Genomic DNA, 25,199 nt, shown 5'->3' with positions numbered 1-25,199 from the left:
AAAATACATAGTTGGTGAGGATGGATATGGAGAACCTGGAATATTTGTTGTACACTGTTGGTGGGAATGTAAAATGGTTTAGCTGCTATGGAAAATAGTATGGAGCATCCTCAAAATATTAAAAGTAAATCTACCACATGACTATGACTTCTGGGACTGAATTGAAATCAGGATCTTGAAGAGGATCCAGCCCCGGCTGATCCAGGGTATTCGAAGCGGGGACGGCGTCGGCGACTTATTTAAATATTAATTAGAGATATAAAGAGTAATAGAATGAGGATAGCTCAGCAGGAAAATTCAGTGGAGAAAAGAGGCTGAGTAGCTTGGTTTACGTGGGAGACCAATAAAACTTCAAGACAAGAAGCTTGCACCACTTACGTAGGCCGCAGGCGTCCTTCTGTTCTCCCAGAGGAGAGGAGACACTGAGGCCTCCCCAGTCAGATCTTAGAAGCCCAGGCAAAGTTAGTAAGCATGGTGGGCTCCGCGCTCCAGATGGAGACTCAGCCAGAGTTTGAGAGAGAGAGAGACATGGGGAGACCAGTCTTTCAAGAAACTGATCCCAATTCTTTATTTTCCAGAGTCTGTTTTTATACACTGAGATGTTATACAAAAGTCACGTGGGGTCAGCAGTCCTGACTTTTATTAAAGTCAGGTGCTTCATACAAATGTATACAGAGGTCTTAGGGGTGTGACATCATCTTCTGGCCAGGGGGCCTGCTGACAATTTATGACCCTTTCCTTATGACAGCGGTCAGTCAACCAGAACACTTATTTCTCCAGGGGTGATAATTCTTAAAACAGACGCCACCCAAATAAAGTTACATTCCCATAGGGTGAGGGTGTAGTGGGTTTTAGTTAAGGAAAGAATTTACTTGGCCTAAGGTCTAACGTGATTTATATCAAAGGTTAATACTTATTTCTTCTATATATTCATTAATGTGTATAAGGGCAGGGGATGTGGAGACTTAGCAGTAAACATTGGCTCAACAAATGAAAAACCCTTCACCAATACAATTTCTAATCAGCCCACTATACTTATACTAATGGTTTTCTAACTTTTCTAAGGAACCTGTTTTTAGAAGGTTTAAAGCATCTCGTGCCTCTCACGGTTGGGAGGCTGTGAGCAATCACATGTGGCCGGACAAGCCTGTCAGGCAGGCTAGAGAACCTTCAGAGGAGTTTGTAAGTTTGGAACACTCCTGTCACGCCCAGGAATTATTATTAACTGGAGCTCTAAGTTAACTCCTTCTCTGAAAGAGGTGGTGGGGGACAGCCCCCCGTAAAGTCAGAGGTGTAGGTGAGAGCACAAAATAGTAAAATAGGCAGGCTCTGGTTATGAGGGTAGATGCTCGAGAATTTCCAGGGGGTCTCCTGAGGCTCGATCCCGCCTTTGCATATGTCGAGCCTCCTTCCTCATGACCTTTGCCACGGGTGGAGTGCCTCCCGCCGGCTCCCCACACCACACTCACCACAGCCTTATTCACAACAGCCAAGAAATGGAAACAACCCAAATGTGCACTAGCAGATGAGTGAATATGGAATGTATACACAATGCAATATTATTCTGCCTTTAAAAAGGAAATCCTACTCTTTGCAACAACACTGAAGACATGATGAATGAAATAAGTCAGTCACAGGAAGACGAATACTGTGTGATTCCTCTTATGTGAGGCATGTAATATAGTCAGACGGAGAGAAGTAGACAATATAACAGTGGTACCTGGAGATGGAGGAGGAAATGCGAAGTTGTCACTCAAGGGTACAGAACTAGTTATACAAGATGATAAGTTCCACAAATGTGCTCTAAAGCATTGTGCCAGTGTTTAATAATAAAGTACCATGCATTTAAAAATTTGTTAAGGAGAATCTCATGTCTAGTGTTTGTATCACAAAAACAAAACAAAGGGACACAAAGAAAATTTGGAGCTGATGGATATGTTCATCACCTTGACTATGGGGATGGTAACATGAGTATATACACATCCAAACTCATAAAAGGGTAATTTTAATTATATGGGTTTTTTTTAAATTATATGGGGTGTTTATTACTGCAATGAAGTTGAAGAAAAAATTTTGTTCCCAACACTGAAATGACTATGGCCTGTACCTAACTCCCCAGTTGCAATATTAGCACTTATCTCCTCTTGTAGTACTGAACACCTTACTAAATTCAACCTTGTGCTATAGCTTTAAATGTATGTTTTCTTTCCTTACACATTTGTGAACTTCCAAAGGCAGTGACAGGACCTTGCTATGTTGAAGGGACCCCAATGCCACTCGCGGTTTTGATGATCCACTAGGATGACTCTCAGGGCTCAGTATACTGCACTCATGGCTGTAATTTATTGCACCAAAAGGACTTGAAGCAAAGTCAGAAAAGAAAAAAGGTGCATGGGAGGCTGTCAAGGGAAACCAGGTACGAGCTTCTATGAGTCCTCGAACCAAAGTCACACAGGACGAGTTTAATTCCCCCAGCAACAAGGCGTGACAACATGTGTGTAATGTTGCCAATCAGGAAAGCTCACTACCCATGGTGCCTGGAGCTCTTACTGGGGCTGATCATGTCCCCAGATCATGTCCTACTTGGCATGTCCCCAGATTCCAGACTCCCAGAAGGAAGCAAGTGATCAGCATAAAACACATCATTTGTGCAAAGTTTGGGCCCAATGTGCCACTCTTCTCCATTCTGAGAATAGTAGGAACCCTCCCCAAATCCAAGCTCCCAAAGCCAGTCAAGGCCAACCTTGGAAAAGGGACCCTCACAAGATGGCAGTCAGGCCCGCTATGCCAGATTTTTTTCTGTCCACTTAGTCATTGTTAGATCTCCCTGGTATGCAAACATCTGCTGAATTCCATTTTCCACTTCACATTTTTGCTAAAGCAAGATGATGGGAAATAAATGATCATTTCATGTATACAAAGAACTGTTTCATGTTTTAGAACTGGTCTACATGTGTTTTTAAAAACTTTGTCTTGCCACTCAACATAGTTTTATTTCACCCTTTAATACTTAAGCTTGGATAAACCAATTTTACATAAACAGCTAATCACTATAATAAATATAAAAGTAAACACAAAGTAGTGGTTAAATCACCACCACAGAGGTAATGGCCTGGATATGATTTCTATTTTTAATATCTGTTTGGGATCTGACCTAAGGTATTTAGTCTATAGACCTTCTTCTGTAATGATAACACTTTGAACTTATGTTAACAGTCAGCAGCAGACTGCTAAGTCGATTCTGACTAGTAACAAACTTAGTCTTAATAATAAAGAACTTTGAGTGACTTGGCAGCTCCGCTGGCAGGATCCAGGCCTGGTGAAGTCAAAGGATGCTTTGGTAAAAAACTGGAGAATTCTGTCACGAGTCCCCGTGTTTCACCACCAGCCTGGCAGGACTTTTCCTGTGGGACACCATGGCCCTAAAATTATGCTCAAAATAAGATGCTTGTCTTTGAGAATAGAAAAAAGGTGGCTTGACAGATCAACACCATCTCCTTTTCCTTTTTTTTTTTTTGTCCTGGACAATGCCAATGACTGCAAAGTATGAAAGCCTGCCTAAATGATTTCCTCAATTGAGTCTCTTGTGTGTTTTGAAGAATTCCTATGGACTGTAAGGAAAGCATACAGGTTCTGTGAATTTAGCTTTTCCATGTGTTCAGGAACACAATATCTAAAATCTGCTTATCTTCACAGCTCCCGACTCTGATGGCAATATTGGGGCAAAAGGGTCCATCAGTGGGATGGGCCAAGCTTAGGGCAACCCTTGATGCCTAGACTGAAAAGTTTTAAACAGATTTTACAGCACAGGGGTTCACAGACAGGATATATAGATGGATTTTAAGTATCTCTGAAACACCTGAAATTATATGCAGCACTCTAGGTGGGGGCATTTTTCTGGGGAGAAGATTCAAAGCTTTCTTTATCTTTTCAAATGTGACTGTGACCTCAGAATGTTTGTGGAAACTCAGGCCAACTGGATAAGGAAACTTAGGCCAAAAGAAGGTTGCGTATCGTCAGCATTTTCCAAACCAGTGTTACCAGGAGGATCATCTGGGGCACTTGTTAAATTGCACTTAATTCTCTTCTCCAGGAAATTAAAATTAAATCACTTAAAAAATTTTGAGGGACTCCTCTGGTGGTCCAGTGGTTAGGACTTCACCTTCTAATGCAGGGGGTATGGGTTTGATCCCTGGTCAGGGAGCTAAGATTCCCATATATGCCTCACAGCCCCAAAGCCAAAAAACAGAAATAATACTGCAAAAAAATCAGTAAAGACTTTAAAATTTTAATTAAAAAAATCTTGATATGCATTATGATTCATTGCTTCTATCTCAAAAAGTAAATTAAAACAAGAAGGCAAGTGGTAAACCCCAGTATAGCACGTCAGAAAATTATCAGTAATTATGTTCTGTGACATGCTTATCCTTCAGATTCTGTGGAGACACATCCACTGCTGCCCCTATGTTGGGCAAATCCAGAATATTTCACATATTAAGTAAATCAAAACCCTAAAAACTGATGTTTTTCAGATGTCATGAAAAACAATAAACCACAAATTGATGGTTCTGTAACATTCTTTCCCAAATAACCTGTCTGAAATCCTAATCGTCAAGAAATGCCTACTATAGATTTTTCTAGATTCAATCTCAGCAGCACCACCTACTGATAATTTGAATTCAGTACTTTATATAAACTCAGCAATAGGAAAATTAACCAACTAATTGGAAATCACCTAGAACATGCTTGGCTTTTCATAAAATATGTATGATAATTTAACTGACAGAGGAAAAGTGTTTTAATATTTTTGCAAGTGGTGAATCAAACTGCATTCAATGACAAGGGTTGCTTCAATCATGCAACAGATTGAATACTTATGTTCCCTGAAAAATTTGTTGGAATTCTAAGCCCCAGGGTGATGGTGTTTAGAGGTAGGGCCTTTGAGAAGTGATTGGGAGAGAGACCCGTTGTGAATGGGATTAGTATCTTCTAAGAGAGACGCCAAGGAGCTGTCTCCCTCCTTTCTTTTGCCATGAGAGGTTATCATGAGAAGACAGCTATGAACCAAAAAGCAGGCCCTCACAAACTGAATCTCCTAGCATCTTGACCTTGGACTTTACAGCTTCCAGAGCCGAGAAATAAATTTGTTACTTATGTAATTTCCATCTCCCCTCTGCTACAGTATTTTTTTTTTTTTTGGCTTTGCCATGCAGCATGTGGAATCTTAGTTCCCTGAACAGGGATTGAATCCATGAACCCTTCAGTGGAAGCATGGAGTCCTAACCACTGGATCACCAGGAAAGTCCCCTGGCTATGGTATTATTATAGCAGCCTGAAGGGACAAACACACACCCAGATATGTTTCTACTATGTTGGCTATTCTCCATCCATCTCCTCACCTGTGCTCCCACCATTCTGTATTCCAGTTGGGTTCGGCCAGTGAGATGACTAGCAAGAAATCAGAGGGCAGTGGGAGACACTAGGGTGTTTATTCCTCTCGTCCTTCTCTCCTGACCACTGTGCCATTCATAGTTCTGTCCGTCTGTCCCTCCTCCTCTAGTCCAGCTCTCACCTTGTGTTGCTGTGTAACACTTACCCCTCTTGACTCAGAGGTCCTGACAGTAAAGGATGCCTCCACTACCCTTGCTGGCTCCTTCAGTCTTCAGTTAAGGAGTTCTTTTGCAAAAGCCTGTTTAGTTGACCTCTTGTGTGTAATCTGACTTTCTGGCAGGCCCCTGACAGGGACACGGAGCTCTCTGGAGACTCATCGTGCTTACTGTAAAACTGAAGTGATCGCTTACTCAACACTTAGGTACCTGAGTACAGTGGAAAAGATATTGCTCTAGGTACAATACACATAAAAATATGAAAAAGATTCCACTATTAGGAATCTCCCATTAATGAGAAGTTCATATTAATAGACATACAAGGGGTTTGGGTTGACTGAAAATTTCAATGATTCCACATAACTATTCTAATTTCTATACATAGTATCACTAATCTTAGGTATCAAATAAGTCAGCCTTTTAGCTATCACGTTTCCACAGTGCCCTAAAAGAGTTTCACCCAGTTTATCACCATCAGACTGGAACCTTGTGGTTTATTTAAATAATCTTAAATAAGCCAGCTGGAAACCTGGAACCAACTACTTAACCTGAAAATGTGTATTTTTACATTCTAATAAGGTAGTCTCACCAACAAATGTTTACTGTAGAGTTCTTCTGTGGGACATAAACACACACACACAAACACACACACACACACACACACTACAAAATTCTCCCTTTATGTGAAGATTCTGGAGAGAAGGGGCTGCCTCATTCTCCCCTGTAGCTTCTGGAGTTCCTATACGTTAGAAAACAAATCATCATTTTAATGACAAGCTGATGAATAAGAGCACAAACTTTACTTAGCTTTGAGCCCCAGCCTTGCCCCCATCTGGCTGGACAACCTTGAGTAAATTACCAAACTCTGTGCCTTGGTTTCCTTTCTCCATCAGCCCACTTTAAATGAGAGATTTGAAAAGCACTTAAGAGTGGTACCCATCCTACAGTAAGAACAATGCAAGTGCTTGTTTAATAAATAAAATTAAAGTGATGCCATTTTTTCACATCACTGCAGGAACAGCAGCTTGAACAGAACTTAAGACATAATTCTCTCATTTTATAGATGATAAAGCTGAGGACCAGGAAAAGTTAATGCAATAAGCCAGGGTGGAAAATGTGACTGACAGAGATATCAGCCCTAGGAGGCTCACTCACCAACACAGCATGCTTTAGAAAGAAATGCAGCAATTTTGTCCAAGAAACAAAACTCTGATGTCAAAATGAACCTATAAATGACCTTCATTTACATCTCCTGATTTATAAAAGTATTTAAATAAGTATCTACTAAGTGCTATGAAATATAAAAATTTAGAATGCAGTAAACCTGAAAAACCTGGTACATGACTCAAAAGTCAGCCAACTGAAGGTCAAATCGATAGTTAATTTTTAAAAAATCAGTGTAAATAATGGCATGATGGCCTTGCCCATTTAACTCAGAAAATGATGGTTTTAATTTTCCTCTTTTCTCTTTTTTTGGAGAGAGATGGCAGAGTTGTCAGTCATATAACCTCACAGATTGTACTTCAGCAAAACACAATTCTTTGAATCTGAACATGCTCACATGCTCTACTGGGATCCTTTCGACCTTGTAAAGAGGAAAGAACATTTTATATCCTAGATATACCTGATTCTTTTCCAATACTTAAAAACATATTTTTTTTAAGTTAGAAATAAATGGTGACTAGCCACTCACCCTCCATCTCTAAATGACTTTGAGAGTCAGTATGGATATAACTGCTCTTTGGAAAACAAAAACTTGTTGCAGGAGGTGATACAATAAAGGAACAATGTGAGCAAAATGCAAATTTCCAGGAGAAATTTGTCCAGGAGAAACAGTAGGTGAAATGCAGGCTTTGTGGCTTTTGAAATGTGGCTTTGTCCAGGAGAAACAGTAGGTGAAATGCAGAAGATGCACCCAGATAAACTGAGTCGTGCAGGAACACGCAAAACACCTGCAGAAACAGGCAAAACCCACATGCGGGCGTGCCTCACCCCACCACCAGCAAGCACCCTCAGCTCACCCGGGGCTGAGTCACACATACCCAGATCTGGTGTCACAATGGGCTCTCCTACTCTAGCAGTCCCTATGCCCATCTGCATGTTAATTCACAAATAAATCCTTCCCATATCCACTCCCAAAGGCTCACGTCAGGTCTTTGTCAAGGTAAAGCGTCATATTTACTGTAATGTTCATGTCTTCGTAAGCCATTTAACACATGAAACGGTGCTACTATTTATATTAGGTTCCTATTTTTATTCTTAAGTATGTTATTGCAGATGCTTTGCAATGTTGTGCCTCTAATGGGTTTTTCCCATAAACTCTAAGGCTTTTTTTATCGTGTAGTAATGCATGCTGCATAGTGATTTTTAGGACACATAAATGCCCAACAGCAGAATTTCCTGTATTCTGAGCTCCAGGTCATTAAAGTTACAACATTTTAAATCCAATAAACAGGAATTATCTGTGAGAACCACAACCAGTCTTCAGGTTTCTCTTCAGTTGATTTCATTCTGCATAGAATTTTACATTTCTCAAACCACAGTTCTTGGAATAACTATCTAGAAAAAAAATGAGTTATACACAGCATTTGACTAATAAACATGTGAATTACTAGATATAAAAAAGTTTAGAAATATGACTTTCAAAAGATACTATACATAGTAATTTAGATTATTCTACTCAATTTTAATAATGCTCACCTCTTAGTCAAAAATGAAAAATACTTCAGAGTTTTTAATCTCAAAATGTGTTTGACAAAACTGTTAAAACATATTAAACTCAGCTCCTTCAGCTATTAATCTATCCTCCTTTGCTTAATTTTTGAGACCAATTTCCCTGACCATTGTGAATTACAACATACATAAAACAAACATTTGGTATAAACTAGACACTTACTCAATTTTAGTGCTCCCACTGAAAGCATAAATAGAATCCTGTTCCAGTAAGTATTCTTTAGCAAGTAAAAACTGGAGAATATTTTTTTTTGGAAGACATTTTTTGGTTTTCAAATAGACAAATCAGCATAGTTAGACACAAATGCTGAATAAGAGTTAAAATAAAAAATAGAACTTTACTCCCTTCATACTGAAAACCTGAAGGAAATGATTCTCTTTCAAGTCCATGAAAGGCATGCAGAGGAGAGATACTCCTGTTCTGTGGAACGAAGTAAAAGCACAACACTTTACCTTACAGTCTAATAAAGTTCCATTCCGGACACCAGAAGTCTTCCTGTTTCAAATGCATATTTAACTTAACCGGAAGGAAACCCACTGGCCTACCTGCTCCCCCTCCAAATAAATTAAATTTGGCAATCATGTCAATTAAATAAAAGTATCCTGATGTTTTGATATCAAATTATTTCACTAAGACCAATTAGAATGTAAGTAATCTTTTAAAAATAAAAAAGAAACATTACCTATATAAATACAAAATTTATTTTCACTATGACGTAAAATAAAGAACTTTGTCTTTTTTGTTTGTTTGCTTGTTTTGGTAAAACCTAACCAGTATTCACTCTTGAAATTACTCTTAAAAAAATCAGCATTAGATAGCAAAAAAGATTCTAAAAAGGAACTGACTATTCCTGCTGGGAATATAACACAACCAGTGATAACAACTGGAAATTCTGTCTTTCCCCTCTATAAAAAGCTTATTTACTTTCTGTAATACTTGACAAAAACCTTTTAATGAGATTCCATGAAATATCATAAACTAATTTAGGAAAGAATTTTTAATGCCAGCAGGATATCTAATTTCCTGAAGTCCAAACAAGAACACTACAAAAAAAAAATTCGTTTTATTTTTGAAATTGTCCTATATAACTATGTAAAATACTGTACACATGTAACTGACATTGACACATAAGAAAAAGTTGGTTAGAAAAAACTAACCTTTAAAAGCTAATGTTTATGTGTATTAATAACTTATAATCACACAATACATTTTTCTAGGTCAAATATTTGTGATGCAAAAAAATAATGCCATTGCTGATTTTGTACCTTATTTGGAATATTAGAAAAAGACTCGCTCAGCCTGTCTCAAAGATGGAAGCTCCTAGTTTCCACAGTTCTCCAGCATTTCAGGTGATCTGCTTATTTGGTAAATAAAACAGAAAAAGTATACATTGGTTTTGTCACCATTCTCACCTCGGTGAGTCCAAGGGTACTATTCTGCTTACAAGAACATCAAAAGCAATAAAATTTCATAATAGTCTTAGTCTGTTGTTGCCTCTCCTTTAGCTTGAAACAAGATACAAAAACAGTATATGCTTCAGAGCCATAATTATTTAATTTTTCCTCCAAATCGGCACCAGTGAAAGTACTATCAAGTGAAGGTGCTTCTACTCAAAACGCAGATATTCCTCATGGGGTCACACAAACATCAACAAAAGGCTCAGGAGTCGACTAACGCAGGGGTCCCAACCTCCAGGATCTAATGCTTGATGATCTGAGGCGCAGTTGATGTAATGATAGAGTGCACAATAAATGTGAAGCGCTTGAATCATCCTGAAACCATCCCCCTGACCCTGCTGGTCTGTGGAAAAACAGTCTTCCACGCAACCGGTCCCTAGTGCCAAAAAGGCTGGGGACTGCTGGACTAACGGACATCAAGTATCCCAGATTACACACAGGGACTGTTACGACCATATGCTGGGAACATGTTCCCAAGTTTCTGTTCCTTGTCTGCCTCTGAGCTGTGAGGTAACAGCAGTGGCACAGATGAGCTGTCAAGGCTGAATGGCGAGAAGGCTGAGGCTCTGAAGCACAGAATTTCTGCAGGCTTCAAAGGATCATGTAACAGTTATACTAAAGTGACAATTTATAAATAAGTAGAAGGCTGGAGAGATTCATGGAACTGCTAAGAATCACATATCTAGCAAGATAATTCTTTTGACAAAAGACATATCTGGGTTAAAATCTGAATTCCTAAGGGTCATGAACTAAAATGTCCACAACATAGTAGAATAGAACCCCAATAAACTCGTGAAACATAATTTAGTTCTTATTCTTTTCTTCAACCAGAAGTATCACCACATCCTTTACAAAAAAACCCATGTGGTCAAAATGGATACAATTTACAGTGCAAATACTAAAACCATTTGTTTTATCCTGTGCCATCTACCGTGTATAGAAATGGGCTTGCTATAATGAAGCTTCTTTGGTAAATATTTAGTGAATTTACCTGTATTCTTCACTACAACTTCTTGTTTCACAACTACAACGTCATGTTTCACAACTCCTTTAGGGTTACCATATTTTAAAACTACAGAATATCAAACATATTAAATTGAAACATTTTTTTCCCCCTCTGAGGGAAAAGGAACAAAATTCAAAACCAGTACACAAGTATTTTAATCATACCATATGGACGTTTCATATTTGGCATCTTAAAACACCTTCCAGATAGTATCACACACAATTAATCAAAAACATTCTTAATTGTTTACATACTAGATCTCTTTTTGAAGTAGTAAGATATGTAATTATCCTGCACTTAAGAAATTTCATATAGCCTGACACAGAAACAATGGATTACAAATACTGGTTTTTTTTTTTTTTAAGCCATTAATGAACTGAAATAATATGAGGGTTTAAACCAGCTACTTAACAACCTGATAGTGTATATTATTGTAACTTGCATGTGTTTCTAACTTTACTCTGGGTATAAATTTTACTCAGCCTGATTCCAATTTGGCAACCAATCTCAAGTAAAAACTAGATTTTTTAAAAAGGAAGTACTTCCCTTCCCTTAAAGTGATTTCAGTATCTTAATAGAAGATATGATAAAAGGTAATGAGTCTTTTAAAACAAACATGCCAAAATGTACACACCCTAAAACAAAGTTCTATACTTGTTGATGCCATTTCTAAAATACTTAAAAGCCACTGTGAGTGAATCAGGTACATACAAGCTTGAGAAAAGCTGATTTGGGTTTGAATGGGGATAGAAGGGAGCCAATTATTTTTAAGGGTTCAGATTTTCTTCATTGACTCTAATTGCAATTTGATAAGAAGGACACAAAACTACTAAGCATTAGTGGACTGAGCACACAGCCTCTATTTATACAGAATAACCACATCTGAAGGCTCAAAATGTTCACTTATATATACACTTTTCTGATATGAGGTTGAAAAATTTAGATTCACCACCTTTAACCATAAATCACATAATTCTGACTAACTTTTGAAGGGTTAAGAAAAAAGAGGACTATAATGAGAACAGAGCATCAAATAATAAATAATAATTAACATAAAAAAAAGAGCGATAAATCCAGAATGTGGAACACACTAAACGACAAACAGGTTTGATCTTTAAAAAGGCAAAAAAAAAAAGATTAATCTAGACTCATAGAGAATAAAGGGACATTAAAAATGTGATCTATTTCCTGGAATTTAAAAAAACTGTACCTATAAAACAGGGATTATTAGGGATGTTTGATAACAATTATATTACAAAATTGCTGTTAGTTTTGTTAGATGTGATAAAGGTTTAGGTTATAAAGGAAGAGGTATTTATCTTTAACAAAATACATGATGAAATGCTTAGGTATATAGTTTAGTGCAAAGTCTAACTTTGTCTATTCACACAATATAGTATATGTGGATATGCACACAGAGACACACCTATATGCAAGCATGAATACACATACACACACATATATATATAAACATAAAGAGATAAAGCCAATGTAACAAAATGTTAATGATTCATGAATCAGGTGAAGAGTACTCAGCTTTTCAATATATTACTTCAATCTTTTTATAACTCTGAAAATTCTCAACATAGAGAGTGGCTGGGAAAAGCAGCACTTGTAGTATCAGATGCTGACTTCAAATGGCCAACCTAGTATCACAGTACTTTCACTCTGTCTAATCGTAACCTCTAAATCAGTGGTCTCCAAATCAGGCAGATACATTCTAGGGTACCGACTAATGAACCAGAGATAAGCGAAGAAATATCAGAATTTCTATTCATAATTTTTCCTCTTATCCTTGTAAGATTTCTTGGGTTTCATCATGTACTACACGTTATTACTACCGTAGAACTTGTACCATTTGTAAATACACATATTTTGAGGCCATAAACTCAAAAATATTTGTTACTGATGGCATAAGATAAAAAAATCTGAATATACTCTTTTCTAAAATACACATAACTTTCTTTAGTCTATGAACACCAAAAGATATTAGAACCAGTTCCTTTCATGTTTATCCAGGAGCTTATGACACTTAATATGTAATCCTTATCAGAAACCCTGACTCGAAAAGAAACAGGAAATGGAGAATAATGGCAATGGCAAGTATTAACATAAAGCTAGGAGTAGCAAAATCAGCAAAGAACAGTATGAATACAAGTTATCACCAATAAAGAGTTAGGCTTTGTTCAATAAGGAAATCTGTATGGAAACAATATATCTGAAGCTAGAAAAATCAGGGGGTAAAAATAATCTCAAAGGAAGACCATATAAAAAAAAAGTGCATAAAATTCAAGGCAGTTTTGATTAGAAACGGGGGCTGTAATCATAAATAGCATAGAAAATAATCTAGGGACTTCCCTGGTGGTCCAGTGGTTAAGACTTCAACTTCCAAAGCACGGGGTGCAGGTTCGATCCCTGGTCAAGGAGCTAAGATTCCACATGCCTCATGCTCATAAAAAACAAAATATAAAATAGAAACAATATTGTAACAAACTCATTAAAGACTTTAAAAATGGTTCACGTCAAAAAAAATCTTTAAAAAAAGAAAGAAAATAATCTAGGTATTGACAAGAACACTTAATCATGATTCTAAAATAAAAAGATAACTGAACATAAGGTCTTTGAGAAATAGTTAAGTTTTTTTCTTTACGTTTATTCTAAAGGGTACAAAGATTCATTGACAATGAAAAACTTTTTAAATTAGAAAATGCTATGATTTTGTTATTAAATAAATAATGATACAATAGGACTCTATATTTGCTAACTGGTAAGATGAGAAAAAGAAAACAGCGATTTTAATGTCTTAAATGAAAATTTGACCAATTATACCAATGGACCTCAATTTAGAAAATAACTGTATAGTTTTTGCAGTTGCAGAGTTTATCATATAGGACACTAATTTATCTTTTATAAACTTGAAGCCTGGGACTAAAGATAAGTTTCACGCTGAATTATACATGTGTCATTTATGAAAACTATGAGAAAAGAATGCTAGGGGTCTACTAAGCATTTTAATTACAAAAATTAAGAGGTATAGAGACAAACTTTCAGAAGAAAATCTGGCACAGAAAAAGGTTCCTCATGAGTAGGAGAGACAGTAACAGCAAAGCAGGACCACAGAGTTAGGGGAAATGAGGGGAAGGATGCACCATGTGTTATTACCAGTAGGTGGGTTTAGGACACTGATGTATTAGCCATCTGACTGACCATGAGGTTTGTTGGCTACTCTTGCTAGACAGTAACTGGGCAGAATTTTTCCATTCAGATGTCACTGGCTTATGGATACACAAACTTTATAAAACTTTATAAAAGTAAAAAAAATTTTTTGCTTTTACTTTATAAAAGTAAAAAAAATTTTACCGAGAAGTAAAATTTGCTTCCCAGAAATTCATTTTATAGCTAATTTATTTTATAAATAATTCAATTCCCTTTAAAAGGGGACAGCTACCTGTTAAAGAAAAATTTTACGAAAGTGCAGCACATACTCTGGTTGCAGAACAAAATCACTGTGCTTCTAATTGGTCCTTTTCTATTTCTAGCCTTGCCGTGTCACCTGAAAGATGGAAAATCCAGTGCTTCCTTTTCAGGGGAATTTTTTCCATCTGGTATTTTCATACCTAGTAAGTGAAAGCTTTTTAGTTGCTGAGTGATGTACAGCTCTTTTGTGACCCCATGGACCATAACCCACCAGGATCCTCTATCCATGGGATTTCCCAGGCAAGAAAACTGGAGTGAGTTGCCATTTCCTTCTCCAGGGAATCCTCTCAACTCAGGGATCAAGCCAGCATCTCCTGCTCTGCAGGCAGATTCTTTACCGCTGAGCCACTGGGAAAGCCTAGTAAAAGAAAACTGCAAGCTTATAATATAGTATTAGTTTTAAGTATTTTTAAGTATTCATCATTTAAATCTTTATAAAAGCCTAGTAATATGACTAGGCAAAGAAACTTACACATGCCTTGTAATAAGGGTAGCTTTTGTTCATTTCACCATTCTTTGACTTTTACAAAGCAAACACATACTAGAGAATATGTCATTGATTTTACAGCACAAAGCTATCAAAATAAAATGGGACAATGATACATTTTGCCATTGGTATTGGGGAATTTATCAAAAGAGAAAAATACAGTATGAATTGAGACAAAGTGTATCACTTAAACTATTCAAATGGCTATGAAAAATATTACAATCTTTTGACAATGTTTAGCAAAAACCAACATATTAAAAATTTTAATGTAAAGTTTGATTTAGAATTTTAAAATTATTGTTTGAGGGCAATGTACTCTAAACTCAGGAAGGCACAAATTAGATATAAGATGGTGATTTAAATTTGAACCTACCTTGAACCTACCTCAGAAAATACAAATTAAATCTTCATTTATGGTGTGAAACCTGTTAATAAATCAATTCATTTACTATGGTACTCAATTCTTCAGTTGTTTCAATAATAGTGTTAAATAACAGCACAACTAGGGAAATTATAAATATTTAAGGAGATTAAAATATCAGTAGAAAACATATTTCATATGGATTAAAAGAAAAAGCATTCACTCAAAACTACTTCAGAATAAGAAGCCAAAATAATTCCATTCGGGAACTTTAAAAGAGAGGAGAGAGAGAAAACAGCCTATAAATCCAGTTTCAAAGACAAGAATAAATATACAAACTGTTAAGCAAAGCCAGGAACCTCGATGACTTTGAAACATCTACTTACACTTATTTTAATGAAGAATTAAAGGATACAATATGTTAAAGACATATTTAAAAGACTAGCAGTGGAATAAGACAGATGAATTGAGTTTCACCATTGCCTAAATAATTACAAGAGACTGATATTGTAGTGTAATTCATGTTCTCTTTCCAGTTTAAAAACTTCTATCCTTTGCCTCTATCTTTGGTGTCACTGCCACCAATAAACACAGTATACAGCTTAGAAACCTAATTACTATCTTCGACTAGGAAAAAGTAAATTGACATTATCTCTTTAAAAGTTAAGATATAAAAGAATGCAGTCCAACTTGACTTTTGTCTCATGGTCCCACAGTATTCTGATATATCATGCCAAAATGTCAAAGTGTAAAAGGGAACATCATCATTTGCTAGAAGTGCACCAAAAATTTAGCTACTGTACGCTGGTGTGATGACAGCTAGTAGTATGCAGAGGCTACAGAATGACATAACATATGTGCATTCAGCTCCCAATTACTCCCAGGAAGGTTCAGCTGAATGGGAAACTGAAACGGGGACAACATAACACCTTCATGTACATATGCTACAGTTTTGTTCTCTTGCAGTTTAAAAGGATAGTGTAATTATCTTCAATTTACACAAAACATTATGAAACATGGTAGCTGTTCATGATTAAAATAAAATAGCAATGTCAATTAATTTAACAGTGTTAAATATATTCACATGATCACCACTCGTGATTCAAAATGGCCAGTAGTGAAGTTACACAGCAACCTATGTACACAACGTTTGCCACAACAGTGTTGGTAAGATTGACTCTGCAGGCCAGGTGATTTTACGAGACAGATAATCTTGCATTGACCCTTTCATATTATGAAAGGAATTATATGTTGTAAGTAGTTTCATTCCTCACAGGGGAGGGGAGGGGAGACTCTCTAAAAAGTCAGTGCAAATTGAAGAGGGATCTCCCTTCTTGAACATTGGAACGTGTTGACCAAGATACGATTCCTATAAGCTGAGGGTAAACCAATCTTAAGATATTAAAGAATCTCGTAACATTGCCATTGGCGATCGGCGGGTATTTGCCACAAAGGGGACTCCAGTCCTATAGCAGAGCCTTCTGGGAGTACGGCTGCTGCGGCTGAGGTGGCTGCTGGCTGCCCCCAGGCTGGGGCAGTGTGGATGGTAATGTATAGTTCGGCACCTGGGACAGGCTGGTCCCTGTGTTCTGGTAGATGGTGACGTCGGGAGCAGCTGTGGCAGCAGGGGGAGGACTATACACTGAAGCCTGGCTGGGATACGTACTTCCCGGGACGGAGCTGACCATTGTGCTGTGGAGGGGAAAGAACACTCAGTTAGGTCAACACTGACTTACACAGCCATTCAGAGATCAATAGCAAAGCTGTTCACTAAACAGTTACTCATTCAAGCGATCCATTCCATTAAGTATTTATTAAATAGCTAGAATGTGCCAGACACTGCTATTTGAGGCACCGGGATATCATAAAGGAAGAAAGGGGAAAGTCCCCACCATCATGGAACTTATATTCTAATAGGAGGAAAAAAGATGAGAAAAAAAATGTGTAGTATGTCAAGAGGTGGTGACAAGAGGTGATATGAAGAAATACAGGGACTTCCCTGGTGGTTCAGAGGTTGAGACTTTAGCCTTCCAATGCAGGGGGTGAGTTTGATCCCTGGCCAGGGAGTTAAGATCCCACATGCCAAAAAAACCAAAACACAAAGCAGAAGCAACATTGTAACAAGGTCAATGAAGACTTTAAAAATGGTCTAAATCAAAAAAAGGGAGAAAGAAACAAAGCATCCCAGGAGGACCACTAGCTCCTCAGACAAGAGATTCCTGTGGATCCAGGATGGTGGGGGAGGGCACTCAGATACAGCAACACTGAAGGAGAGACCCGAAAAGAGCGGGAGGTGGTGACACCAACAATCTAGGAAAAAGGGCACTTCAGGCAAAGAGGACAGCAAGCCTGTGCGAAAAGGCCAGTCACGTTCAAGAGACAGCAAGGAGGCCTTGATGGCTGAGCAGAGTAGGCAAGGGCAGAGTGGCATGAAGTGAGACAGCAGAAACAGAGGAGAGGAGCCTGCGTACACAGGCCCTGTAGACTGTGGTCAGGATCCTGGCCTGTAGCTGCGGGGGATGGAAAAACACTGGTTGCCTGTGGACAGAAGAGCAATCGGGACTTTGCTGGTTCAGTGGTTAAGAATCCGTCTGCCAAAGTAAGGGACTTGGGTTCGATCCCTGGTGGCGAACTAAGATTCCACATGCCGAGGGGGAACTAAGACTGCGCACCATAACCAGAGAGCCCATGCGCTGCAACTGCTGAGCCTGCGCACCACGAGAGAGGCCCACATGCCACAACCAGAGACGTCCACGTGCCGCAACTAGGCAGAGAAGCCCCTACGTGCCGCAGTGAAGACCCACCAGTCAAAAAAGGACAATGTGACGCGACGTGGTTTTAACAGGCTCACCCTAGGGTGATGGAAGTCTAGAAGAGTGACAACCAGAGAATTGAAAATCTATGTAAAAGAATAAGAAACTGTCTGCTAGATATGGACCGAGGGACACTAAAATACCTGCCCACCAAAAACACAGGAAAAAAATTCCTCTTGACTGTGATTTACAATTAGAAAGCCTGAGTCAAATATGTCATATACCTCTATGGTGTATACTTCCACCTCCATTTTCACTACTTCCAATTTTGTTAGCGTATGTTTGTTTTGCCATCAGTTTTCTCATTCAAACACACACAGATGCACATGTACCTACACACAACTGTTCCTAATATATCTTTTTAAAAATTGCCTCAAGGTCTTTGTGAAGACTTTTCCAGGAACTGGAATATATAACTCACTGGCCTAACACAGCTCTTGAAACTCCCATCAAAACATTTATTTATCAAGTATCTACTGAGCTCCCACCAGGTGTAAAACTCTGTGCTACACAGTGTGGCTCTGAAGGTGACAGATCCCACTCCAGCTCTCAGGATACAACAGCCTAGATGGGGATACAGACAAGACGACAGTGCGCTGGGGGCCTGGGACAGCAACAGAGGAGCACCAGTGCTGGCGAGGGGGAGAGCGAGACAGCCTTGGACAACGATGGAGCTAAGAACTAGAGAATGAGCAGAACAGCCACATGAAGAGGACTCAATATTTTGATATTAATGCTCTGCCAAAAGCACCTCTTGAAATGCACCTGTGTTTCTGGAGAGGTGATATTTACAGCTAGCCAATAGCCAGGCTGGGGGATACAACACAGGCCATGGGTCCAGGACAGGGGTTCATGTCCAGGTGGCAGGAGAGGACAGAACAGTCCCAAGCCAACAGCGACACGGCACTCTGACTCTGCAGCACCTACTATCAGAGCAGCTCATTTACAAGGATAATACCTCAAGGCTCTGGACTAAGAGATCCAAGTAGCCTTCAGTGACAAGAGCAACTAGAGCCGCAAGTGACAGGGTCACCGAGGACCAGCTGGGATAGAGCAGTACCTCTGGATAAGGCTCAAGTTTCTAAGACCTTCCTACTTCATTCCCGTACACTGGCTCACTTCTCAACAATTTCCACCTCTACTCACTTTGATCTAATTTTAAAGTAACATGTTACTCTCCTAAAAGCTGCTCCCTACTGATTTCCATGTAAGGGTATTTGGTTTTAACAGAGTGAGAATTAAAAAAAATAAAAATGTCCTTGGACAGACAGAAAGGGTTCCACCTAACTTTTCCGCTAAACTCTGTAACCCTGTAGGTGGTACCGTCTTCTGGCTGCTGTCATCTGATGCCTGTAACAGGCTTCCCCACTACCCTCCTTCTTAAGGTACTTTTAGAATACAAGATGTGACCACAAAATCATGTTTGGCAATCCCTCAGCATCCCTAGAGTGGGGCTCCTGAGCTTGAACAGTACAACAGTGAAGGAAGGACAGGAGCTCTGAGATGACTCCAACATGGATGGAGGTTCCTAGAAATTGTGCCTGTGTTACCGAGAAACTTCTGTTGTGAACTCTTAAGTCTACCTGTCTGAGTCAAAGGAATGACTTCCCGTTAAAGTAGAAAAAGCATTCATAAATTATGAATAATATAATGCATACATATAATCATTTACATGATGGGGCATTACATGTAAATGACCAAAACAATGAGCCTGACATTTCATCATCAGCTACTTGCCCCATGAACCATGGGGGTGTCAGCTTCTTATTACTGTCTCCTTCCACGTGGTTTATTATGCTGTGATATATATATACTAACTTCCTACCAGGGTAAAAAGAAGGAAATATTTGCTTCTAAGATACAGTTCAGAACTATAAATTGTAAAGGAATAATCAAAGAACATTTAGCTTTTTATGTGAAATTTGTATAAAATGTTAAATTACAGTTATCAAAATAAACTTAAGTTTCCTTAAAGTCCTTAGCTAATATCACAGATGGGAAGGAATATCAAAAATACCTAGCTACAATGTTATGTGGCAGCCTGGATAGGAGGGGAGTCTGAGGGAGAACGGATTCATGTATAGGTCTGGCTGAGTCCCTCTGCTGTCCACCTGAGATTATCACAACACTGTTAACTGGCTATACCCCAATACAAAATAAAAAGTTAAAAAAAAAAAAAATGAGGTAAAATCACAATCCAGCAGTTCAAGGATCAGTAGGACAGAGGACTGGCATGCTGGCTGGCACTGCCACGCTGCAGGGGGTCCCAGAGAACCCACTTGCCACCACAGACAGGGCTGATCTTCTGCTATCAGTGTTGACACCCATCTTGAATTTTTTAAATTCATTTTCCATGATTACAGACGATCGATGGCACTTGAGGGTTTCAACAGTGCTACGCACAAACAACAGTCAATAATCAAATTACCTGGGGTAGGAAGCCTGGGCTTGCTGAGTAGGAAGGGCTGGGTTTGCAGATGGTGGCACTGCTCCTTGGCTGAGGGAAGACAGCTGCTCTGGGGGTAGGCTGTAGCTCTGCAGGTGGCTCATCTGGGCGCTCCCTGCGACCAGGTAAGCACCACTCTGAGGAGGGTACACCTAGAACAGTTTCACATAAAACATGTTAGGTTCTCTCTGATTTTAACAGGCATGCTTTCAATTACAAACAGAACAACAATCACATCTCCGAAATCCTTTAAGTTACTTCTGCTGTCAGGCATTTGAAAAAATTACTTTTCAGTGACGTGGGCTTCTGATGATTTTTGTTCTTAGGTAAACAATAGCAAAACTCATGTTCCCCTCCATACAGAAGCAGTAAAGAAACTTAGCTTGAAATCTGATACTGACATAATCTCTCTTTCCATGTTGATACTGTATCTCCCTAAAAGGAATCCCTGACTCAATGGACATGAGTTTCAGCAAACTCCAGGAAATAGTTAAGGACAGGGGAGGCTGGCACGCTGCAGTCCATGGGGTCACAAAGAGTCACATGACTTAGTGACTGAACAATAACAACAAAGGGATCCCCCAAAATGCTTAAGAAAGTGTATTTGAATTCACTGTTTTACAGCAACAGTTCACACATGTTTCTTGATACCTATTAGAGATATACTAAATATTTCCTAATTACAGTTTATTGAACACAGAGCAAGCTAAGCTACCCTTCAAAGCCTGCAGGGTCAGCAGACTTTGTCAAGGGCCCAGACAGTACATGTGTCAGACTTTGTGGACCACACGGTCTCTACTGGCACTACTGAGCTCTGCTTATAGAGAAAGCAGTCAGAAACGATGTAAAACCGAAGAGAATGGCTGAATTTCAGTAAAAGTTAAAAAAAAAAAAAAAACCCAAAACAGGTGTAAGGGCTGGATTTTTGCCCTTGGGCCATTGTTTGTGAATCTCTGCATCTAAAAACTGTATTTGTTTTAAGCCAGAGAGATTAAGGTCTCAAGTGCCTCCCAAATCTTAACATGCATAATATTCTAATTTTCTGTAGTATTCATTAGATCCTTCCATTTCACATGTTTGAAAACTGTTCAGGGAGTGCGACTCTCACTAGCTGTTACTGTAAGACGGTAATACCACCATCAGGACACAAAACCACCACCATCTGAGTGCCTGTGTTAAAGCCACAAGAGACCGCACTACACACAGAATCCAAAAGGTCTTCATTGTAAACACAGCTAGTCCAGTCCTCACAAATGCAATTGTTTGTACTTTGCAAAACCAACAGGAAGGGGTTCTGTTTGTCTGTTGGCTCATGCTGGTATCATGACTCATGGGTACGTGCTGTCCAGCCCCACATTCCTCAGGTCTGGCTGCTCTTCTTCAGGGTTCTGGCCCCTCCCTGCAGAAGTGCACCTCACCAAAAAACAAAAAAAAACTCACCTGCACAAAGTTTATGGTACTCTGTGTGGATAAAATATGGTGTCTGGCGAACTGCTCCCTACACCTTGCACTTGGTGAGTTTGTGGGAAATGGGCTCTGGAAACTGCTGGTGTGACGAGTTTTAGGGGCCTGTGCTGCATCACACATGTTCCCATGTAATGGAACAGAAAAAAATTCAGATCAAGGCAGCTCACTGTAAAACTGAAAATGGGAGATACTCACAAGGACTTAGTAATATTAAGAAACTGTACTCAGACAAAAACTGTCCTTCTTAACCAGAAAATTAGATGTGAAGCTTTAAAAATACATAGATGTTTGGATCTCACACCTGGATTCAATATGCCTGGGGTACAGCCAATGCATCTGTATTTTTTTTTAACTTGATGGTGACTGATGTGCACTTCTGCATAAATATAATTTTTTTGAACAAGAACTATCGGTATAGTTAGCATACTATACATTGTATTTGTCAATTAAAAAATCTTCTAAACTTTCTTTTTACTCTGAACATTACTTTTGGGAAGTTCCACATTTTATAAAAACATAACTATTTCAAATAATCTCAAATATATTTGAAAATTTTAAATGAGATGCTTGAGCTTTTAAAAGCTTACCTGAGAACCAGAAACTCCAGATGACTGAATATAATACTGCTGATTCTGTAATTTTGCATACATGGAATACATGGGGTCTTCATTCATTAACTTGGTATACAAGGACAGGGCTTCCATCACTTTCACATTCAGTTCTGAGAGTTCTGAATGTTTTCTGAAATATTATACAAGAATGTAAAACATCACTGCTATTTAAATGTTCTAAGTAATAAGATGCATCAAAATAGCAAAAGTAGGCAAGAATGGTGTTAAGTAGACTCTATTAAAAATATAACTTGGTGACAAAAAAAAAATATCTTATAGTTTAACTCCAAGGCAACCAAAAAAAGATTTAGGTGTTGTATGGGTAAGATTTAGGTGTTGTGTGGGAAGGACTTGAGCTTATTGCACTTGACTTTACCTCAAAGTATCTAGGTTTCCCTCATTAGTAACAGATGGGTCATGTGTGGGGCTTGATGATGCCACTAACAGCAAATATGATTACAACAGTTAACCCTTATTAAAAAAAAAGGACTAACATCAGAAAGTCACACAAATTCTCACTTTAAAAAGGGGGTGGCAGGGACAGATGGGTCTAATTTTGATTCTCACATCTAGTGGAAAACAAGTGAAAACTGGCATATCTGTAAAAACAAAATAAAAAGGCATCTCCATTCCAAGATGCAGCTTAGAGAGCTCTGTAGAGAAGAGGCCATGCAGCACAGGCAGCATACACACGGTCTTACCTATCGATATCCTCCAGCTTCTCATCAATGAGAGGCCCCATCTGGTGACACATTGCTAAGATGATGAGATGGAAGAAATGTAAGACAATGCAGCAAAAGACAGCAACTCTCTAAAAGATGTCATTTGGAATAATAAAAATTCTATCAATTAACCTCAGGCCCACAAAACCCAAGACTGGTTTTCCTGAATAGTTATAAAATCAATACTTTTGACTGATTGCATTGCTGTCAGAAAACTTTAGTACCAATCTTCATTTTACAACATTTTAAAATGTTGAATAAAATATTTACTTTGGGTAGAAAAGTATAAAAATTTGAATTCTACCAAAGGTTTAAACCGCATGTAAACATGAGACTGGTCACAGAACAGCAAGAAATGTTAACAGTTTTTATATCGTCTTCAATTCTATTTAATAATAAAATCACTCTGTAAGAGAACATTAGATATAACCCTTAATTATTTTTTACTTGCAAGGTAAATGGAAAACAAGGTTTACCTTCAAGATGAAGTAACTCTGGAAGATCTGGTTGATCATCACTGGGATCTGTACTTTGCAACATCTGTAGCAACTGGTCCATTTTATCCTACAGGAATTAAACAGTTAATATAAAAAGCAACAAATCACGCTGCCACAATGACTTCTCAGTTTGTTAATTAGATAATGGATGAACTTATAATTTACAGATATGAAAACTTCAATTTTGCTTTAATGTATTTACTATCCATGTATTTTCTTTACTACCATGTGAAGTCAGAGTCTTGAAACCTATTTCTTCTTGTTTTTGAAACTGATAACAGAAACTCTCTTAAATAAGAAGAAATACAGCAATATTTAAAGTTAGAACATGTGATTTCATTAACCTCTTATGTCATGCTAGTGGATTTCCGTCTCACTTTGTTTTGGAGCATTGGTAGCCTGGCCACGGTGACAGGTGTACCCTATCAAGCTGGCATCATTACTTATGACTAACAACTTGGTTACTACTTCTCCACTGGGGAGAATATAGCAGCTGTTTTATAAGGCACAGCTCAGCTCTATTCCAGCTGTTCCTCTTCTAAGTCACACCAGAAGGATTTATTCTACATTCTCTTTCCACCAATGTTTCAGTTTGTCACCAAAAAAAAGGAGGATGATTTGTGGTTTCTCTATTCTCCTGTGTGAAAGGCTGGAAGGCATCTCAAAGCAGTGACTCAGATCTATTTCAGAATCTTTTGTTTTAGACCAACAGAAATAAAGAAGTCATCATGACATAAACACATGTAAGCATTATATTAGCAGAGATGTATCTATATGTAAGTTTAAAAAATCAAAATATAGATCTCCTGTACCAAACAATATTACTATAATAATTGCAAACTTTTCTCCATTCATGGTTTTGACAAGGTTATACTACTAAGCATAGCTACTTAGGTAAATTATTTAAAGACTATCAATTCGAAGCAAAGTCGTTACATAAACCAAAACAAAACTTTACAGTCTGCACAGAAGGAGAGTAGTTTGAGAGATAAATTAATCACTGAGTGAAAACGACACAAGTATATTAAAAAAAACTCTCTTGAAGTCAAAGAATTTCATATTCTGAAATAGATACTACTTTTCAATGTAAAAGAGTCCTAATTTCATTTTAAGTAGTCTAAAAGAGAAGGCACATGTCAGCAAAGTGTCTGAAGTCAAAAAAAGAGAGGGGTAAAATGAGAGTCAGCTATCATGTGGGTAACTTCTGTCCTCTTGGTTTACAGAATTCTATACCCTATTTGAAACTATCTATTAGAGAAATGAGGTTTCTAGATAGACCCTACATGCATTTTCTTTATTAATATTTATTTATTTGACTCTGCCAGATTAGTTACAGCACATGAGATCTTTGATCTTGTTGTGGCATGTGGGATCCAATTCCTGGACCAGGGATCAAACCTGGGCCCCCAGTGTTGGGAGAGTGGAGTCTTAGCCACTGGACCACCAGGGAAGTCCCCACACATTTTCTGATGTCGTGCTATAGCCAAAGCTGACTTTCCCTGCCCCTATACAGGC

The 25,199-nt window shown here is 38.3% G+C and overlaps 1 protein-coding gene across 2 annotated transcripts in view; it reads right to left on the bottom strand.

Moving 5' to 3' along the window:
* Positions 1–2,038: 2,038 nt before the first annotated feature.
* STAM (signal transducing adaptor molecule) overlaps positions 2,039–25,199 on the bottom strand; it is a 69,398-nt gene continuing 46,237 nt past the window's right edge. For both annotated transcript variants that reach the window (XM_061436154.1, XM_061436153.1), the window contains 5 exons: positions 23,664–23,751; positions 23,167–23,221; positions 22,442–22,595; positions 20,370–20,539; positions 2,039–16,820 (listed from right to left, as the gene is read on the bottom strand). In XM_061436154.1, the coding sequence (XP_061292138.1) occupies positions 16,595–16,820; positions 20,370–20,539; positions 22,442–22,595; positions 23,167–23,221; positions 23,664–23,751 (693 nt within the window). In that variant the 3' untranslated portion in view covers positions 2,039–16,594. The remainder of the gene's footprint in view (positions 16,821–20,369; positions 20,540–22,441; positions 22,596–23,166; positions 23,222–23,663; positions 23,752–25,199) is intronic.

Source organism: Bos javanicus, chromosome 13 (genome assembly GCF_032452875.1).
Source record: "Bos javanicus breed banteng chromosome 13, ARS-OSU_banteng_1.0, whole genome shotgun sequence".
Classification (NCBI taxonomy): Eukaryota; Metazoa; Chordata; class Mammalia; order Artiodactyla; family Bovidae; genus Bos; species Bos javanicus.
The sequence above is the reverse complement of the archived record's forward strand: the minus strand, read 5'-3'. Positions and strand labels throughout refer to the sequence as shown.